The sequence below is a fragment of the Quercus suber genome, unplaced genomic scaffold, assembly GCF_002906115.3.
Source record: "Quercus suber isolate HL8 unplaced genomic scaffold, Cork oak 2.0 scaffold_252, whole genome shotgun sequence".
In the NCBI taxonomy this organism is placed as follows: Eukaryota; Viridiplantae; Streptophyta; class Magnoliopsida; order Fagales; family Fagaceae; genus Quercus; species Quercus suber.
The window spans coordinates 473784-493229 of record NW_027069708.1 but is presented as its reverse complement, the minus strand read 5'-3'; the positions used below and the strand labels follow the sequence as shown (position 1 = coordinate 493229).

Below are 19446 nucleotides of genomic sequence, written 5' to 3'. Positions count from 1 at the left end.
GGGTGGGGGAATACTCTATCGATTAATCATTGTCTCACTATAAACAACGATTTCTTTTTTTACCCGCTCTGTTTAATGGTTTCCATATTGATTTATGAAATGATTTTCAGGTGAAATGCAGAAAATGAATAATGGAGATGAACAAAAGCTTTGTAGTGAAACAATTTCATAAATTTAGGACTTAAATTAACAAAATTTAAATTTTATGACCTAATCTGAAACATGGTATTAACATTGGTCTTTTTTATGAAATTTACCTGGTTTATTCTTAAACATTGTCCATTTTTAGATAATATTAATTGAAAATTATGTTCCCTGAATTTTTTTTTTTTATTTAGGAAATAAAATGAAACTTTAAAAATTAATATTAGTAATTTTTTTGTTATCCATTTTTTTAAAAAATACATCAAAACATGCTTTACAAATCCTTTTGTTGTTTTTATAGAACATATGGAAAATAATAATAATAAAAAAAGTGCACTTTTCTTGCTGTTAAATGTGTTTATGTACACTTTTCTTGCTGTTTAAAAATGGACTTATTATGAAAACCAAAAGGAAATGGCCAAAAGGCTTGTATCTCAATTTGTTGGCACATCTTGATATTTTCAACGGAGACATTCATAGTTTAATCTCTCATTCCCCAACAATCAATATTTAATTATATATATACTAATGAAAATCTCATGCGTTACACGGCTCTAGTCATAAATTTTCTTTATATATATATATATATATATTGAGAAATAATAACTAAATGACGTATTATTACATAATTTTAGAACTCATTTCCAAGTAAATGAATTATTATTATTATTATTATTATATAAAATGCATAATTTTGTACATTTGTCCTTGTATATAACATCTCCAATTAAAATGATCAATAAAAATTTTTCTAATTTTTTTTTAATAAAAAATCCTTATTTATTAATGAAAAGGGTGATTTGAACTCAGTCATTTAAATCTTTACTAATACTTGCATATAAAAAGTTATCCAAAAAAAAAAAATGATTCCAAACTTAAGATTAAAAAATCAATTGTATTTGTACACTTAAAAGAAATTTCATTGTTAAGTCTTATTTTAGTATTTAAATCATTGGTTTTAGTGTTGATTTTATTCAAATGGTTAACACCCTAACTTATACAACTTGAGTAATGTCTCCAATCGTATTGTGCTTTAGCCTTTAAGAACACATATATCAGTAGAGCCCAAAATAATAGTCACCCCCACATTAATTAGGTATTCCTACCTAATGTCAACTACATTAAATGATGAATAACTGGCTTAAACAATAGAGATACCTCAAAAGTCTCTCTTCATGATCAAATGATGGCAGAAGAAGTGTCTAAAAGGACAAGCATCTTCTGTCATCCAGCCAAAAAATGCACAAGTGCAAAGGAGGAAGGAGGGGTAGATAAAAGGAGGAGTTAGCCCATAAAGGATGGGATCTAGAAAAAGAGAGAGTAGAAAAAAAAAAAAAAATACACTTTGTAATAGTCTCAGTTTCATGCTTTGTGCCTCGGGACGAGATTTCTTTTCAATTAGATTTAAATAGTATCTTCATCTTGCCCTTCAATTAACTGTCCAACTTTCCCATTGTGGATTGTCCATAACTTCTTTACAAATATTTGTGTTGCTCAAAACACTTACAAACTAAAAACAGAGAATAACCAAAACCTAAACCACAAAAAAATATACAAAAGTTGAGAATTAAAATAATAAAAAAATAAATAAATAAAACTTATCTAAGAGAAACCAAGAACTTAAATGGGTGTCTCTTGTTTTACTCCTTTATAGTAAACTTTCTTTGACATAGTATCCATACATGCAAATTTAGAAACAAATAACAATAAGTAAGATGAATTTATTTAATCAAAACTATGATATACAAATACATATGCGTAAGTTGCAATTTGAAAAAAAAAAAAAAAAAAAAAGTTAAAAACTAAAATGTGGGGTGCAAGAGGGATTCTATGGAAAGAACATTAATGAATATATATAAGTTTTGAAATTTTTATAATAAATTTTTAGTTGGAGTAGGATTTAAATTTTTTTGAAACTTAGATACATGTTGCATGTTTTGTTAAAACACTTACTATTGTTTTATCTAAAGAAACTGATAAGAACAAATAAGTTATTGTCTCTATCAACTGAAATTTAGATACATATTGCATGTTTTGTTAAAATATTACTTTATCTAAAGAAATTGATAAGAACAAATAAGTTGTTGTCTCTATCAACTGAAATTTAAATGCATGTTGCATGTTTTATTAAAAGATTATTGTTATATTATATATAGTGCACGTTGCATATTTTTTTTAAACATTTATTTTTATTTTATCTAAAAAAGTGATAAGAACAAATAAGTTATTGTCTCTATCTAAAAACAAATGATTCAAAATATTTTTGTAATTTGATAAAGCCACTTGTCACAATCACAGTTTTAAAAAAAAAAATTACTGTAATTTAGTGGAGGGTTTAAATATATAATAAAATTTAAAATTAAATAACAATATACAATAGAATAATGAGATGTGAAATTATGAGAATTCCAAAATATACAATACTTTGATGAAACCACTTGGTTTTATGCATCTCATCTGTATTTTTTTTTTTATAATTCGATAGTTGGGGAAAAAGATTTAAACTTTAGATGTTTTCAAAATATTAAAAAAAATGTCAACTAATTTAATTAGTTACAAATCTCTTGGCCGAGTTTGTATAATTAACTACCTTTTTTTTTTTTTTTGGGGTGAGAATAGTCTACTAATTAACTACGTATTATTTAAACTACTTGATGTTTGAAAATGTTGGTGTTAGTGACCTAAAGTCTAAACCAACGCCCTTACGTTGGAATCAGAGATGCAGAGTTTGAAAGTGACTCTTTGCTAGTTTGCAACGCCTTGCAAGTATTAGGCTCGCCACCTTCTTTAGCAGTCACTGTAGCTAAAAATTTAGTTATTTGACACCATAAAAAGTTATTTTATCTATTTTATCTATATACATATTGTAGCAGTAGATCTATTTTAGCTTTCAACACAATAAAATAATATAAACATTACAATAAAATAAGATATTTACTACAATAAAATAATATATCTATTATAAACATCACAGCCAAATACACAACCATAATATGAACACAAATAAAATAATTTTTTTTGCTACAGTGCACATCTATCTTTAGATGTGCACTGTAGCAATGAAACTAAAAAAAATACATTTAGCTCTACTACTATACGGGTGATTTTTGTATTTTGATAAAGTTAAAATAACTATATAGCTATTTAGCTCCACTGCTACAAGTGCTCTTGGACTAAGTCTCGCACTTTAGGCGGTGAAAGTTTACTCACACTAAACGGCGGGAAAATGTCCATGCTCACTTACTTGCTCAACACGCTAAAAATGTTGAGGATTATGTTGCATGGTTAGAGAAATGTCCTAGTCTGATAGAATATGCCTGTATGCATGACAGAATGTAACTTGTCCTTTTGTTTTAATAAAGTCAAGTATTTCCCATCAAAAAAAAAAAAACCAACGCCCTTAATTTATATTATTTTCTGAATCATAGCCATAGCGCTCATTATGTTTAACTGTCAAGGGAACTAAAATTGAACAATTATTGAATTGACTACCTTTCTTTTCTTCTTTTTTTTTTTTTTTTTTTTTTTGATGTTAATTGACTACCTTATTCGGGACTTATTCAATTATAAATTAAATTTTAGCCGACCCAAGGTGAAGGAGATGCCACAGAAAATTTTGTAAGTATATATATATATATATAGAAAAGATTCCAATAATTTGATTTTATTTAGAAAGGAAAAGGTTTTCCACCTTATTATGAACATCATACTATATTTCAAGGAAGTTGCATTGTTAGGGTAAACGCTTATTTTTGTCTCTGAAAAATATAAGTTTCAACTTGGTCCTTAAAAGTATAAAATGTTGCAATCAAATATATATATATATATATATATATAAATAATCTAACAAGTTGAAATTATATAATATCTGCCGTCAATCTATTGGGACACTACCAAAAGAAAATAGTACCAAACGAATTCAAGTTCTTAATCAAAAAGATCACTTTAACATTTAGCATGACCCTTCTTATAAGATGGCTTTGACAAATTAAATGTGGAAATATTTCATGTTGGACACAATTATTTTGTCAACTTACTGTCACATCTAACTATAACAGATGGTAATTTTATAAAATTATTAGGGGAATTGGTTAAAACCTGTTGAACTCCAAGAACCAAAATCATAATTATTATTTTTAATTATTACTTGTGGTGGGGCAGTCAAAAATTACTTTTGGCTTGTGAAACTATGATGAGATCGAATCTGTGAATTACAACATCTCTCAAAAAATTCAGAAATGATAAGATAAGATATGTCTTTGAAGAGTTCCAACAAATGAAATACTTAAAAAATAGAGGTAAGGGCGTTTGGGATCTGTGACCAGATCAAATATGGAGTATCATTCAATGTTAAATGATTCGAAACCGTGTGAATTTTTGTTAAGATCCAACTTCCAAAGTTCCAACCATTGGTAAACAATACCAACTGGTAGAAGATTTCAAAATTGTGAAAGAAAGTGAAATATATATATATATATATATATAAAATAATAAAAAAAAAAAAAAAAAAAAAAAAAAAAGGACATTGAAACCGATAAAACATGACGAAATTTCGTGACTAGAAAGCATATTCCATTAAATTTCTTCCTTGGACTCCCAATTAATTTTTCTAGTGGATTAGAAAGAACGCCATGTGCTATTATTGACTGCCCTTTTTTCTATTTATTTTGCTACAAATTTGTCGCATTCAGCAGCCACAGAATGCCATGCTTTTTCTCCACCCTTAATATATTCTTTTTCTTTCTTTCTTTCTAAAGAAAAATTTTTTTATTAGTATTTGCCAAAAATAAATAAATAAAGAAACGTATCTTAGAAAAACAACCGTACATTACGTGTGTGTTTGGGAAGTAATGAAAATTATAAATTATTTTACTATTCAGTTTATTTTTGCTACTATTCATGGCCTAACTGCACTTTTTGGTATTATTCATAAGTCTTACTATACTATTTCAACTAACTTTTACCTTTATCTACAGTACTTTCAACAATAAGTTTTTAATTTCAGCAAAATAAGTGGTATCTAAACAAATCTTACAAGTATACAATTGGGCACGTCAAACTCAAAGGATGTTAATATTAAAGACCCTCCTTGAAATTGGAAATGTCTCACACCAAGCCTTTTCAAAGTTAGACAAAAATCACCACTGCGCATCCTTAGTATAGTAGTCACTCCACAGGTATAAGTGTTGTGAGGTGTGGTAGGTTTATCTACAGTACTTTCAACAATAAGTTTTTAATTTCAGCAAAATAAGCGGTATCTAAACAGATTTTACAAGTATACAATTGGGCACGTCAAACTCAAAGGATGTTAATATTAAAGACCCTCCTTGAAATTGGAAATGTCTCACACCAAGCCTTTTCAAAGTTAGACAAAATCACCATTGCGCACCCTTAATACGGTAGTCACTCCACAGGTATAAGTGTTTGTGAGGTGTGGTAGGTAAGGGTCAGAGCTTAATACTTTAAGAGAGAGTTTCACATATATATGCATTTTTAAATTAGACTAGAATAGAATTTTTGTAAATAAATAATTAAAAAATAAAATAAAATAAAAACCCAACCCCCTGTTTAGAGCAACAAAGTTTAGTTAAGAGTTGCCAAGGCCAAGCCCAGCTCCTCTAGCCCATGTGATCTAAAACTATCTTAGCAACCTCCCAATGCACGGACCATCATTCTTTTTCCACTCCTTCATCCTTTTTTTTTTTCTTTTCTTTTTTTAATTTTTATATATTTATTATTACATCTCCCTCCACAATACCTTGGCGATAATTGTTACTCAGCTTTACTTTTAGTTTAAGAGCCACAACTTCTGCCAACTCAGCAGATACCACCACCAAACTTGAATTGGTTAACCTTGATGGTTTCTCTCAATAACTGCAACACCACAAGTGTTGTCATTCTTCTAAACTACGTATATCAAAATTACTATATTTTATACTACTGAGAGGGAAAGGGATGGAGGGGCAGCCATGTTTCAAGTCTCGGCTTCTTAACATTGGGTCTTAAATGAAAGAAAAAGATGCTATTGAAGAAAAAAAAAACAAAAACCAAGGATAGCTGGAGTTTCCTTAATTAAGCTTTTGGAAAAATCTTTTAGTTTAGGGGATGTAAATAGTATGTTGATTGACTAGTTATATAGTAGTGTTTTAACCCTTTTTTCTAATATTTAATCATTGCAATGATAGGAATCTTAAGGTTCAACTGACTTGCTGAGGTTGCGAGCTATCAGGGAATATGTAATGACAGTAGAGCAAACTTGGTTACAATATCATTATCCTCTTTGCCATTTCTACCAATATGTAAAATCTCATTGCTGTTCCTAGCTTAGGAAAAATAGCCAACAAAAGAAAATTCATATTGGCTTATTCCAAACTTATTTAGGAAGTATTCTAGAGATGAAAACTTTCACAAAAGCATACGATGAGAAAGAAGTGAGAACTTATTCAATTTATGCTATCATAAAGTGTAACACATTCCAGCCTTGGCATACACTACAGAGTTAATATATAACTGACTCATGGCTCGTGATCCAGTCACTTTAGACAAAATTTGTGGTTCAATGTTGGCGTATTGTGCATAATATAACACAATATATTAAAAAATAAAAAAATCATTGCATTATAATTGGACCTATACATGATTGGAACATATTGCTTAGAACTTGCTGAACTTCTCCTGAAGTATGCTCACTCCGCACAAGATCCACCAACAAAGGAAAGAATTGTGATACGTGCCTCCTAAATGAATCCCTTTCCAAACCATTCAACACGCACAATGCTGATACTACTATAGAAGTCCTGGCCCCCAATTCCTCCTTTTTCGCTGAACCTAATGGAACAACACACTGTGGCACCGGCCGGTTTCCTGAGTTTTGCTGGGCTGATTGAGAATCAGTACAGTTCAGGTATATCTGCAATATTGTTTGACATACTGCCACAAGCTGTGCTTCAATGTTCATCTCCTCAGACAAAGATAGATCATCCATAAGTAGCCTTTGGAGGAAGTTAAGGTAATTCTGGTAAGACTCATTTTCAAAATGAACCAGGGGTGGTTCAGAAAGGTCCAGGATAGAGCACACTATTGGCAGTTTTTCCTGCAGGTTTTTTTCAGAGTTCAGTTGGTGGGCATGCGATGAAATAAAAGAAAAAACTTCAAGAAGGATCTTGATGTTGTCCGCTGACAAGTATTGTAGATCTGTTTTGCAAAGATCATTCGCAACCTGAAATGAAAGAGTAAAAAAATAATAATAATAATTTGTCACATTCTAATTTAGAGACAAATGCACTGGAAATGTAAACTTTGCAGTATAGTTCACAGGCAAAGCTTCTAGAACAATGTGTTCATCGTAATTGGACATTTGATGAAGATATTATCTACTACACAAGAACACTTCTTGTGAATGATGAATGTTACTATCATGTTGGAATCACATCAGTTACGGGCCTACGGCACGTGTATAAAGGATGCCATTCTACTAAGATAAATAGGAAATAACCATTTACACATACTTTGATCAGATTTTACAACAATTTAAACTATTCAATAGATAAAGGAATAAGTATATGAGAGGACATAACATGAAGACACAAAAAACACCCTCAATTCTTGTAAGAAAAGCTAAAAAGCTAAGCTCAGTATCAGTATTTAATACTATATTTTAGATCATGACAATCACAAATTAGACATGTATGTTATCCACGTGTGTGTGTGTGTGTGTGTGTATCTACGTATAGAGATGAGGGAGGAACCTGTATGATGAGCAGCTGCATTGCGATATGACTCTTCATTCTTGAAATTACATATTGTGCAGTATGCAGATTGTCATCCTCAAGATCATCATGTGTCAACATATGATCAGATGACGTTTCCAGATCAGTATAAGATTGACCACTTCCAAGCACCTCGATGTTATCCATGGATCTCAAGACCTTCATAAATGCAGGCACTGTTGATGTGGCTGCTTGCTTCAAAGCCAGAAAAATATTTCTCCATTCATCTTGTGAAAGCTTGCTGCCCAAATCGCTGGCCAACCGCATCAAAGCTGCAACCCCTGTGCTAGCAGGACCTTGAATAGGACTTCTTATAAACCCTGTTAGTACTGATACCACACCTGGTAGTTGAGACCTCACTACATCAAAAAAGGTGACAAAAAGATCCACTAGACACTGTGCTGCCACTGCAGAAGATTCAGAGTCCCATGTACTCCCTTCAGAATGCAAAGGTCTTGAAGTTGGTGTTGGATACTCTTCATCTTCAATTTCCATCTCTTTCTGGTCAGATACACAATTAAATATCGGGAAAACAACAGAATTGAAGACACCAGTCCAAAAAGGGAGTGAGAAAAGATGTCCATGATCCTTCAGAATGTTAAATAGCACTTCTAAAGAACTCTTTCTGATGGCTGATCTGGGATCAGATGTTAGTTTTGACAACCCTGAAACAACACCAGAGTATGTTATATTTAAAATGGAGAAGGTGCTAGCTGCATTGGAACACAATCATTCCTGACCCCCCACCCCGAACGAAAAATTATCTTATGAAATGATCTTATAAGACATCCCTCTCACAATATATGCCGCTTTCACATGTGAGAGAGATGTCTCATAGGATACCTTCTTGTCAAATCTCATCTTCATATAATAAAGGGCTAAATATGTTGGATAAGACAATTGTATGAGTTATTTACCTACTGCTCAAACTGCAATGAAATTACTATACCACTTCTTGCTTACAACTGAGAGAGTAAGGTAGGACTATGGTGGTAATTAAGCAAAGAAAAAGAACAAGGGAAAAAAAAGAACAAGGGATTTTGTTGGGGCGGGGGGGGGGGGGGGGGGTGGGTTTGTGAAGCAAAAGGGGCCTTGCTTGAATAATAGCGCACACACATAAGATAACATGCTCACATATAGTTCATCAGCACATATAATATATATGCAGATGGAGACCAATGAAGTTGCAGGCAATGTGAAAGTCAATGCCATAATGGACTTGGTTTGTGTTATGACCTAGGTGTTGGATAAATTATTTGAATTTAGTTTAGTGATAGAAAAAATCTTCCTAGATAGATTAGTATTGTTATTTATTTGTATTCAATCGAATTCCTATGTTTTAGGATAGGATTAGTTCCTTTGTTTTTGTTGATGAGGTTATCTCATCTTTGGCTATTTATGTGCGTTAAATGCATTAATGAGAATTAAGCAGAAAATTAACCAAAAATGTCTATTTTCTCTCTCAAGTTCAGGATATCGGTCATCTCGAATTGACTACACTATCTTTCAATTATCTCAGTTCACAATATTTGGTATCAGAGCCAACAGATCCATCCAGTTTCTTGAAAAGAAGAAAAAAAAAAAAAAAATCAATCGTATTCTCGTCCCACACTATCACACTATCCTCCCATCAACAACCCAAGGCAAACAACAGCCACCATTCTTCCAGGCAACCACTGCAACACCCAACCAAAAAAAAAGTCACATCTACCAATCAATAGTGTCAATCCCAGCAAACAAAGAATGGAGAACATGTCGGAGATTGTCAACTGAATGTTAGATATTACTAAGGACATGTCCAAAAGCATAGCAAGGATGGAAGCAAAGATGCAAGATACGTGGGATCAAATGATAGAGGTCTTAGATAAACAATCCAATTTAATTTTGGAAATCAAAGAACAATCAAAAGTTTAAGGATCCCATGAAATTTCAGAGAATCAAAAGAGTAATATGTTGGAGGATGCACCTGCTATACAAATCGCCTTTAAAGATCAAAGGATTAATGCAGTGGAAAAGATAGATCAAAGGGATCTTGTGATTTCAAATAAGCCTAGTCTAATTTCACACATTGAATTTGTCATTCCCAATGAGTACAAGGATGTGAAAATCAAAGCTATTCTATTCACAAAAATGGTTAACGAATTGGTGCAGGTATCCATGGTCCAAATTCTTATCCTTCAACTCTTTAGAATTCGAGGTCAAGTTCTCTCCAGTTGAAATGATATGATGTGAGCAAGTATCAATTTTCATGTTTCAGAATCTTGAGGACAAGATTCATCTTGAAGGGGAAGGGAATGTTATGAACCAGGTGTTGGATAAATTATTTGAATTTAGTTTAGTGATAGAATAAATCTTCCTAGATAGATTAGTATTGTTATTTATTTGTATTCAATTGAATTCCTATGTTTTAGGATAGGATTAGTTCCATTGTTTTAGGATTTGTTGATGAGGTTATCTCATCTTTGGTTATTTATGTACGTTAAATGTATTAATGAGAAATAAGCAGAAAATTAACCAAAAATATCTATTTCCTCTCTCAAATTCAGGAGATTGGTCATCTCGAATTGACTACACTATCTTTCAATTATCTCAATTCACAATAGTTTGCTAATTGTAACTATAAAATCAGTGTCATTTCCCCTTCGGGATTAAAAGAACTGACTAATATATATACAGACAGACAGAGACACAAATATAGACACATACAATGCACATTTATAAACGCACAAATCAAACTGATTTTATCAACTGGGTTGTGCCATCCATCATGCCTGATTTGCAGCAGCTGTAGCATTTATTGAGAATTTAGCTAGGAACACAAGTTACCTGTTAGCAAGGGGACCCAAAAGGATGAATGATCATCTTTCTCTATGGAAGTTTGTAAATCTGAAGCATCCACACCTGCAACTTGATTAGATGAACCATAAACCTTGCTCTTCTCATTGCATGCAAGTCCTCCATCAGCAAGCTTCACAGCACAGAAGCGAAGAAATGCAATGGCATTGAGACTAACATCACTATTAAATCTGCTGTTTGTGAAGGTTATGAGGCACTTGACACAATCAGTAAAAGTCACTGTCTCCGTCTCAGTTATATAAGGGAAATATTCTCGCACTATCTTTTCCATGGTCTCAAAGGCCAACAAGACTATATTCTTCCGCTCGTCAGCTGCAGCAGCTGTAAAAACCTGAGAAACAAAAAGCTCCACATGAGAAGAAAGACATTTAAAAGGCAGAGTTGACCACTTGTCAAGCATTTTTGGAAGGACGAAAAACTTGCTGATTTGAATGTCCTTTCCCCTTTACAAAAAAAATGGGATATGCGGATAGACCAACCTATTTTCAATGTAATAGATAGATTCAATGAGTCAACGTATGACATGGCTAAGTCCGACCATCCTCATCATTACAGCAATATACAAGATGATTTCACAAGGATTACTAGGTGAAAATTTCTGGTGTGTAAAAAAAATTTCAATGAATTTTTATGTATAAAAACAGGTTCAAACTATCTATAAAACCAGAAATTGAGAATCAAATTCTTACATACCATAAAAACACTCTTCCAGCCAGATTTCACATTATTGACACGGCTGAGGACCATTTGTGAAATGCACCGGACTATTAATTCCCTAATTTCTGCAGAGCTGCTTTTTCGCATAACAATCACAAATGGTCGAAGAAATTCATTCTGGAAGTTGTAATTTGCCAATTCCTCGCGCTCTAAGAATTTCATAGCAAGCTGCCTCAAGGAATCCATGACAAATATTGCAACTGATAGATTTTCTGACAGTCCAACTGAAACGAAGAAATCAGAGAGAACATTCCACATGCGAGACCATACTAATCTAATGCGGTTCATGTTGTAATGCCTGCAAAAGAAACAATGCTTTGATTATAAAATTCACTCCCACTACATTTTTGTTCAAACAAAGTTGCATCAATCCTAATCGGGAGATTTCAATATCAATAGATGAAAAGGACCCCACCCCTCTCCCTGAGAGTTTGGGATGAATGAGGAATTCCATAAATACACCAATGGGGAAAAAATAGAGGCTACCCTGGAACTCCTACAACAGGCCATCTGCAATTTGATTGATTGATTTTTTTTTTTTTGGGCTGAGAGCAATTTGATTGATTCAAACTTAAATAGGTACATCAAAATTACATTTGAAACACGGATCTGTTATTATTATTTATTCATGCCACATTAAAGCTTCTAAAAAATTGACAAATTTGCAGAACAATTCTTAATGAAAAGGGGAGTATCTTACGCTATCTCAACTAGTTTTGTGAGGCTGAAGACACGAGGGTCTGTTGGAGACTGCAACTCAGACATAGAAACTTTGCATAGGGCCTTAACAAAAGCAACTATTGCTTCACTGTTCAGCCTTTGGCTATGAGCAAATACATGATTCAACCCAAAGTTCCCAATCTGGTCCAGCAAATTCAAGTTTAAAATGAAGTTATTAATCTGTTCTGGAGTTACCAGTCCAGCAGTATTGACACCAACACTGGTGCTGTCATATGAGCCCCCACGAACAACAGCCACCACAGCTGGATTCTGTAAAGTTCCTTTCTTCTTTAAATTTGGAAAACCCATGGCTTTTGGAGTCCTTTCCTCCGTTTCAACATTAGATGCAGTCAAAAAGGATGCATCAGGTGGTGCGCCCTCTCCCAATAGTTGCAGATGCTCAATTCGGGAAAGGCATGTCAATATGTGTTCCCACGCTTCTTGAAGATAATTACCATCTTCAATGGCAATTGATATTATCGCCTGTCCAAAGAAAATATGTTGGTAAAAGAGAAAAAAGAATATTGCAGGGCAAACATATGTAATAGATTATGATGCAGTAATCTTCACTTCTACATGAAATGGAATCTGATTGGAATGATCATAATGCAATATTTCACTCTTTTTAACAACCTTATATAAGGCAAAGGATTGGGAAAGAAAATGCATAAAAATATGGTGCACAATGATCCAATCAGCTCCTCCATTACATGCAAACGTTTTAATGCATTTTGAATCTATTCCTGCAGTGGAGCATCTTTAAGAAATTGTAAAGAAAAATCTTTCAAAATTATTGCTTAGTTACCTTCACAGCATCAACATTCTTTTGTTTCATATCTGCAGCACAATGGAGATAAGTAAACTTGGCTACAGATGTCACAAAAGCATCCCTCTGAGTCTGCATGCCCATCACAGCAGTGACATGCACAGCATATCGAAAGCCCTGTACGCATTGAGAAGTAGCAAGCCTGTCATCACTTTGGTCAAGAGTCACACTGAATGCAGCCAACATAGGACCCCAGCAAACCTCAACCATAAACCTCAAGATTGCTACATCAGTGACAGCATGATAAACTGACCTGCAACAACAGACAATAAAGAATTGCTAATAAGAACAGGGCTCAAACTCAAATAAAGGACAATGAAACAGGCTAAAAAAATACAAAAGGTAAGTGTCACACATTCATCGGAGAAATGACCTCAATTATCAACCTGACATATCAAAATCTATCCAATTCTAAATGGTCATAAAATACCTAGGCAGAAACATTATATGCCCAAACCACTACCCTGTCCCATTTTCTGTGCCCCATCAATCCTCTGGTCATAGCAAGACCATCCTCATGAATGACTTACAAGTTCCACAAATACAATCCAAAAAGAGTCACATCATTAATTGTATTGTATTTTAGCTTACTCTGATTTTCCAGATTTTGCCTTAAATTGCTCCTGGATGTGCCTTATAAGAAGTCCATTTGCACCCAATGCTTTTTCTTCAGTATGCTTCCAAGTGACTAGATTGAGTATACCATCGAAGCCCAATATATTAAAACTGTTAGCCTGTTTGCTCTGTGGTGCAGTAGAGTCAGCACTCATCTTAATTTCATTTTTAACAATTTGATCATAAAGGGTGCCAAGAAACTCTTCAGGCAAATCCTTGCCATCATCTATTCCTCGGTTGTTTCGAAAAAAATCAGCCTTCGTCATCTGCTTAGCCAAACAATCCAGAATGGAAATCAGATGAGAATCATAATTAGTTCTACATTGATAATTAATCAAAAGATACAACAACAATAACAACAAACAACTTTAGTCCCAAAATTTTGGAGTTTGATATGGTTCCTCGACATATTAGTTAGGGTCGACTGCATGTATTTTTTTACTCCATTCTATTCTATCTAAAGTAGTAGGGGATGCCCCAATGAGTATCCGTAGTGTATTCATTCATAATAAAGTGACTAAATTTTATGTTGGCCTTCAACCTACCGCAACCCTCTAACTTTTCCTGAGCCTGGGACCACTTGTGAACAAAATATATGACACTAAACATAGACACAGAACAAGTTATAATTAATCAAAAGACAATTTCCCAAAATTAGCTTATCTTACAAAATTGGGTTCAGAAATTTTTTTTCAAACTTTCTTCTTATATAGATGTTCATGTTCTAAAGTATTTTGACCCATACTTTACAATCTTCTAGAAAGATAACAAATGATATATTGAGAGATCTTTTACTATGCCTTTAACATAAGTCACTATTTTAGATTAGGGTTTTTTTTTTTTTTAATTCAATTATTACAAGTGGGATAGGGGGGAATTGAACCTTGGTTCTTCTTATAAATGAGACCAGGTTATACCATTAAGCTACAAGGCTCTTGAGCCATTATTTATTAATTAAATACAGAGCTACATGCAAATTAAGAGTAATGCTACAGACACAAACTATTTTACAACATTTTTACAAATTGCTGATGTTATTTAAGTATTTTCCAAATAATTATTGGTAAGTAAATTGTGAAGTTAAAGGTGGCCCATATTAGAACTAGTAAGAATTTGCCACATCAATAGTTTGTAAAAATGTTGTAAAATAGTTTGTGGTTGTAGCTTTACTCGCAAATTAATATTCATCCCAAAATTGACCTACATAAATCAGCAGCAAAGGCTAAAATATAGGTGGTCTGGAATAAGAAAAATCATTAAAGGTTGCAAACATACCTTATCTTTTACCATGCTATTATGGGCATCTGTGTTGAGCAATATCACGGAATAGGCAAGAACATAAGCAGTATCTGCACTAGTAAATGAGTTCGGGTTGCATTTACAATATCGCTCAGCAAACTTCTCCATGATGCGGTCAATCTTCTGTGCTTCTCCAGGTAACCTGAAGCCCCGTAGGAAAAACCTTATTGCTTCGCCAAAATCCATCTCTTTGAAATTAAATGAATCTACATAAGCATGCATGACCTTTAGAGGAAATTCCTCCCTTTCACCCAAATAGTCACCAATGATGGTTTCATTTAGGCCAGAAGTTTTCTTCAGGAAAGAAGCCACATCTTCTGGAGAACCACCAATTTTCTGGGTGCCTATCAGAAACTCAATTCCTTTGGAAGGTTTTCTATTAAACAGATTGATACCTTTCTGCATTTAACCAAGAAAAGATGTCACTAAAGAATGAACCCACTAATTCCTGCTAAAATAGATGACAGCATAAATTGATGTAGAAGGGAACAAGTGATAGAACAAAAATCAATCAAGACAAAGGATAAATCATAATAACAGGTGCATACTCATGTGTATATTAAAAATGAAGTGCCATTAAAACATAATGGCAATACTCAACCTGGAGTTCAATTTTATAAGCTCGACGTTGTTCAAGGGTAGCAGCATCTGAATGTTCAGAATTTACTTCAGGATGTAGTTCATTGTCAGAAACAATTCCATCTTCTCCATTGAGAGTCAAATGATTCTCTGTAGTATCACTGTCAGCGCTCTTAGGCAGATATGAATCTCCTAGACTGAGCTGTTGGTCCATCCAAGCTCCCATTGACTTAATGATGCTAACCAAGCACTTAACTGATTCATGCCGAAAAGTGATATCTTGTATTGGAGACAAACTTGTGGTTGAACCAGAAGGAGGTCCTAGAGCAGTTTTCAAAAGGCCATTGACAACCCTGAAAACATCTGATGGAATTATAAGGGTTTTAATACATTTTACTAAAACACAACATGAATTGTCAAATATATTAGATCTGCCATATTTATACATGTGAGAGAGAGAGAGAGAGAGAGAGAGAGACTCCACACCACTGATGAGTTCTAACCACGAGATATAACAAGAAATGATTAAATAGTGCCAATATAAAGAAACCAAATTTAGCCCAAACAATATGAACATTTCAAAACTCTCTTTGCACTAATGATGGATGAGCTCACTAGATCAATTCATATGACATCTTAATAAGGTAATATTATTGTAGTGAACTCGAAAGGTTGTTAACAAGCAGTCCACATTTATGAAATTTAAATATTTATCTGCCACTACATTTATGAAACAAAAGAAACGGTTACAAAATTGACACCTCAATATACCACCTAAAGGTGAAGGCAGCAATAACTTCAAGAGAGTCAAAATGGAAGAGACCTGTGATAATGAATGCAGAGTGTTTGTATACACTCCCTACAAAAACTACAGACATCATTTTCAAAATCTTAAAGAATTGACTACTGAGATCTTCTGCAAAGTACCTAATTTTAATTGCAGTAGTAACAGCAAGGAGAGATGTAAGAGATGTGTAAATACCTTTCAAAAATGTTTGGAGCATCCACATCACAGTCATAGTTCACAAATATGTCTACAATAATCTGTGGATCCTGAGAGATCTTCTCCAATAAGTTAAGGACAGTCATTTTCTGCAAGAAACTTGGCTGGAGCACGTTCTCCAGCACACGGAGGACAAGCATGGGAAAAAATATCCCAATTTCTGCTTTCAATCCTGATCTAAATTTTGATAACAAGCTCATAAAAATACAACATTGAAGCTGGAAAATGGCCATTACTGATAATGCACTGTTCTTTAACAAAGATAAGCAAAGATACTGCTTGATAGCACTGAGAAACCTGCACCAAGTAAAAAATATCTATATATTTCTTTTTCATAATAGGACAGAACAAATTCTCAGAAACACCTATAAAATGAACTACAAAGCAAGTACAAATATAAAGAATCCATAAGACTACAATGTGTTAAGTCATCGAAAATTATATTGCAAAAAAGAATAGCAACATGGTATATATCATAAATTTATAATTTACATTGCATGCATTGAAGATCTGATTTTGCATTAAAACACATTATATATATTATGTGAACACACTCCATCTCTTATTCATCATACTATGTATCAAATTGAAATTAGAGTCAAGAGCTTTCTCATCACTAATCATTATACTTAAAGTATTTCTGCTCTAAATAAAATATTACATAACTATCTAAAACTTCCGGCTCATTTATAGCAACATATTATTCTAATTCTAACCTTGCATACTGAGGAAATGTGAGATTAGCTCAAGGATATTATTTATATTGTGCCAGAAACGATGATATCACATTTCCCAAAACATAATCTTGTGGAATAAATCGTAAAGTTGGTTCTATTGGAGCTCGTAGATGAGAACAGCAACATATTATATATCATAAATTTATCATACACATTGTATGCACTAAAAAACTGAGTTTGCACTAAAGACTAAAATACATGCTATATTATGTGAACACATTCAATATATTATGCATCACATTATGTACCAAAAATTGAAAATTAAAGTTAAAAGCTTTCTCATGTGTAATCACTATACTTAATAGCAATTCTGCTCTAAATTCAAATCTTACATACAAAATCATAAAATAAAATAAAATAAAATAAAAATGGGTTCATTTGGAGCTCAAAAATGAAACTTGCCTCTCATTGGCGCGCCACACCGGACCGGCATTTTCCATGACAACCTTGAGAAGCTCCAAGGACAAAACTTTACCCCTCAATAGGATTTGATCATCAGGATGGTCATGCGACGAGAACTTCATTGACAATTTACACAGATTCTTAAAAAGCAAAAACCCATCTTCCCTAATCTTACTATCAGCTTCACCACCATCATTCATTTCAGCCTCACCCTTCTCAACCTTATCGCCATTATCATCATTGTCATCCTCTCCTTTCTTAATTGAACCTACGCCATTGCCATTTTGCGAAGGCAATTGGTTACGAACACGAGCATGATCACCAGCTCCTTCACTAGCATCCATGACCTCGTTGATGAAATTCTGACAAAACTGAATAGAACTCCCTTCATTCAAATTCTTATCAGTGAATTCCAACAATTCAGCAACGGAAATTTTCGGCACAGCTCGATCCTCCAAATCCACAGAATCATGCTCGACGCGCGTGAAAACGATGACCATAATCTGAGCGAGAACAGACTTGGCACAGATCTGATTGGTACCATTCAATCCACCGAGATAGACATTGTAGCAAGTCCGCACTACATGAATCAAACAATCACCACGGATCAACACGGTGGGAGATCGAACCGCGGAGAGAAGAACCCGAAGCACGCCGAGCTCGATTTGTTCCTCTCCGATTCCCCCGGACTTACACACCAAATCGACAATCTTGTAAACAATATTGGAATTGGAATTGGAATCGGAATTGGAGTTGGGATCGGGGCGATCGATATCGGCCTTGACGAGGTTGAGGGAGAACAATTTGAAGACGCAATCGAGAGCAGGCTCGACGACTTTGGCGTAGCCGGATTCGAGAGCGAGAATGACAGGTTGGAGGACGGAATCGGCATCGGAGGAAGAGAGGCCGAAGAGAGGAGATTGGTCGAGATTGGCGGAGTCGGAGATGGATTCGAGCTTGTCCAAGACGGATTTGCAGGCGGAGACGAGCTGGGAGTGCTTGCGCCACGCCGCGTTTTTGATGATCTTGTCTAACGACGGCCCTATCACACGGCCGCTGCGGGATGGACCGCCTAGGGTTTGGGAAGCTGACATTTTTTTTATTTGTTTGATTGGGATCTCAGAGTCAGGAAATGGGAATGAATGAGAATGAGAATGTGAATGTCATTACATTCTTGATGGTGATTCTGTCTTTCCGTCTGTACGTTTTAATTCTTCTTCTTCATCTACTTCTTCTACTCATTTTCCTTTCTTTCATTCTTCTTTCTTTCATTTGTTTATATGTTTGGCGGTCTAGGACTAGGACTCGGAACCCGAAAATTGCGTTAATTTATTGTCAGACCAGATATATATGAAATGAAAATGAGGGATAAAGGATAATTTTTTGTTTATCAAAAGAAAAAAAATTTCTTTTTTGTTGGGTTTTCAATTTCAAGGCGCTTATACTAGGTTTGATTGGGTGTGATTTTCAGTTCAAATTCTGCTATTTACACTTTGAAAAGAATTTTTTTAACTAGCGTTTTATTCCTTCGTGAACTCACCCGACGCGATCAGTGATTAGACTTTAGTTAAAAGCTTTGAGGATACATTGTGCAAGAACAAAAAAATTTGTTTGTTTAGCAAATGAGTTTAAACTTTAAATATAATAATGTGTTTGTGAAAATGAGATTCAATTTAACAATTTATATAATATTACATTTTTATATGTATATTATTTAAAAAATATTCGTAATTATATAAACTTATAATTTGATTGTATAAGTGTGTAAATATATCTATT

The 19446-nt window shown here is 33.7% G+C and overlaps 1 protein-coding gene across 2 annotated transcripts; it reads right to left on the bottom strand.

The window, feature by feature from the left end:
* Window positions 1–6565: 6565 nt before the first annotated feature.
* On the bottom strand, window positions 6566–19039 carry LOC112002939 (brefeldin A-inhibited guanine nucleotide-exchange protein 1). Of its 2 annotated transcripts, XM_024035103.2 has the most exons (11): window positions 17668–19039; window positions 16508–16825; window positions 15548–15878; window positions 14923–15345; window positions 13624–13913; window positions 13012–13285; window positions 12187–12689; window positions 11463–11784; window positions 10740–11100; window positions 7893–8578; window positions 6566–7363 (listed from the first exon to the last, which is right to left on the bottom strand). In XM_024035103.2, the coding sequence occupies exons 1-11, from the start codon at window positions 18759–18761 to the stop codon at window positions 6755–6757; spliced, it is 5211 nt and encodes a 1736-aa protein (XP_023890871.2). In that variant the 5' UTR covers window positions 18762–19039; the 3' UTR covers window positions 6566–6754. The 2 variants fall into 2 exon arrangements, with proteins under 2 accessions (XP_023890871.2, XP_023890880.2); XM_024035112.2 differs by lacking the exon at window positions 17668–19039 and having other exon boundaries at window positions 15548–15888; window positions 16508–16667.
* Between the last annotated feature and the right edge of the window lie 407 nt (window positions 19040–19446).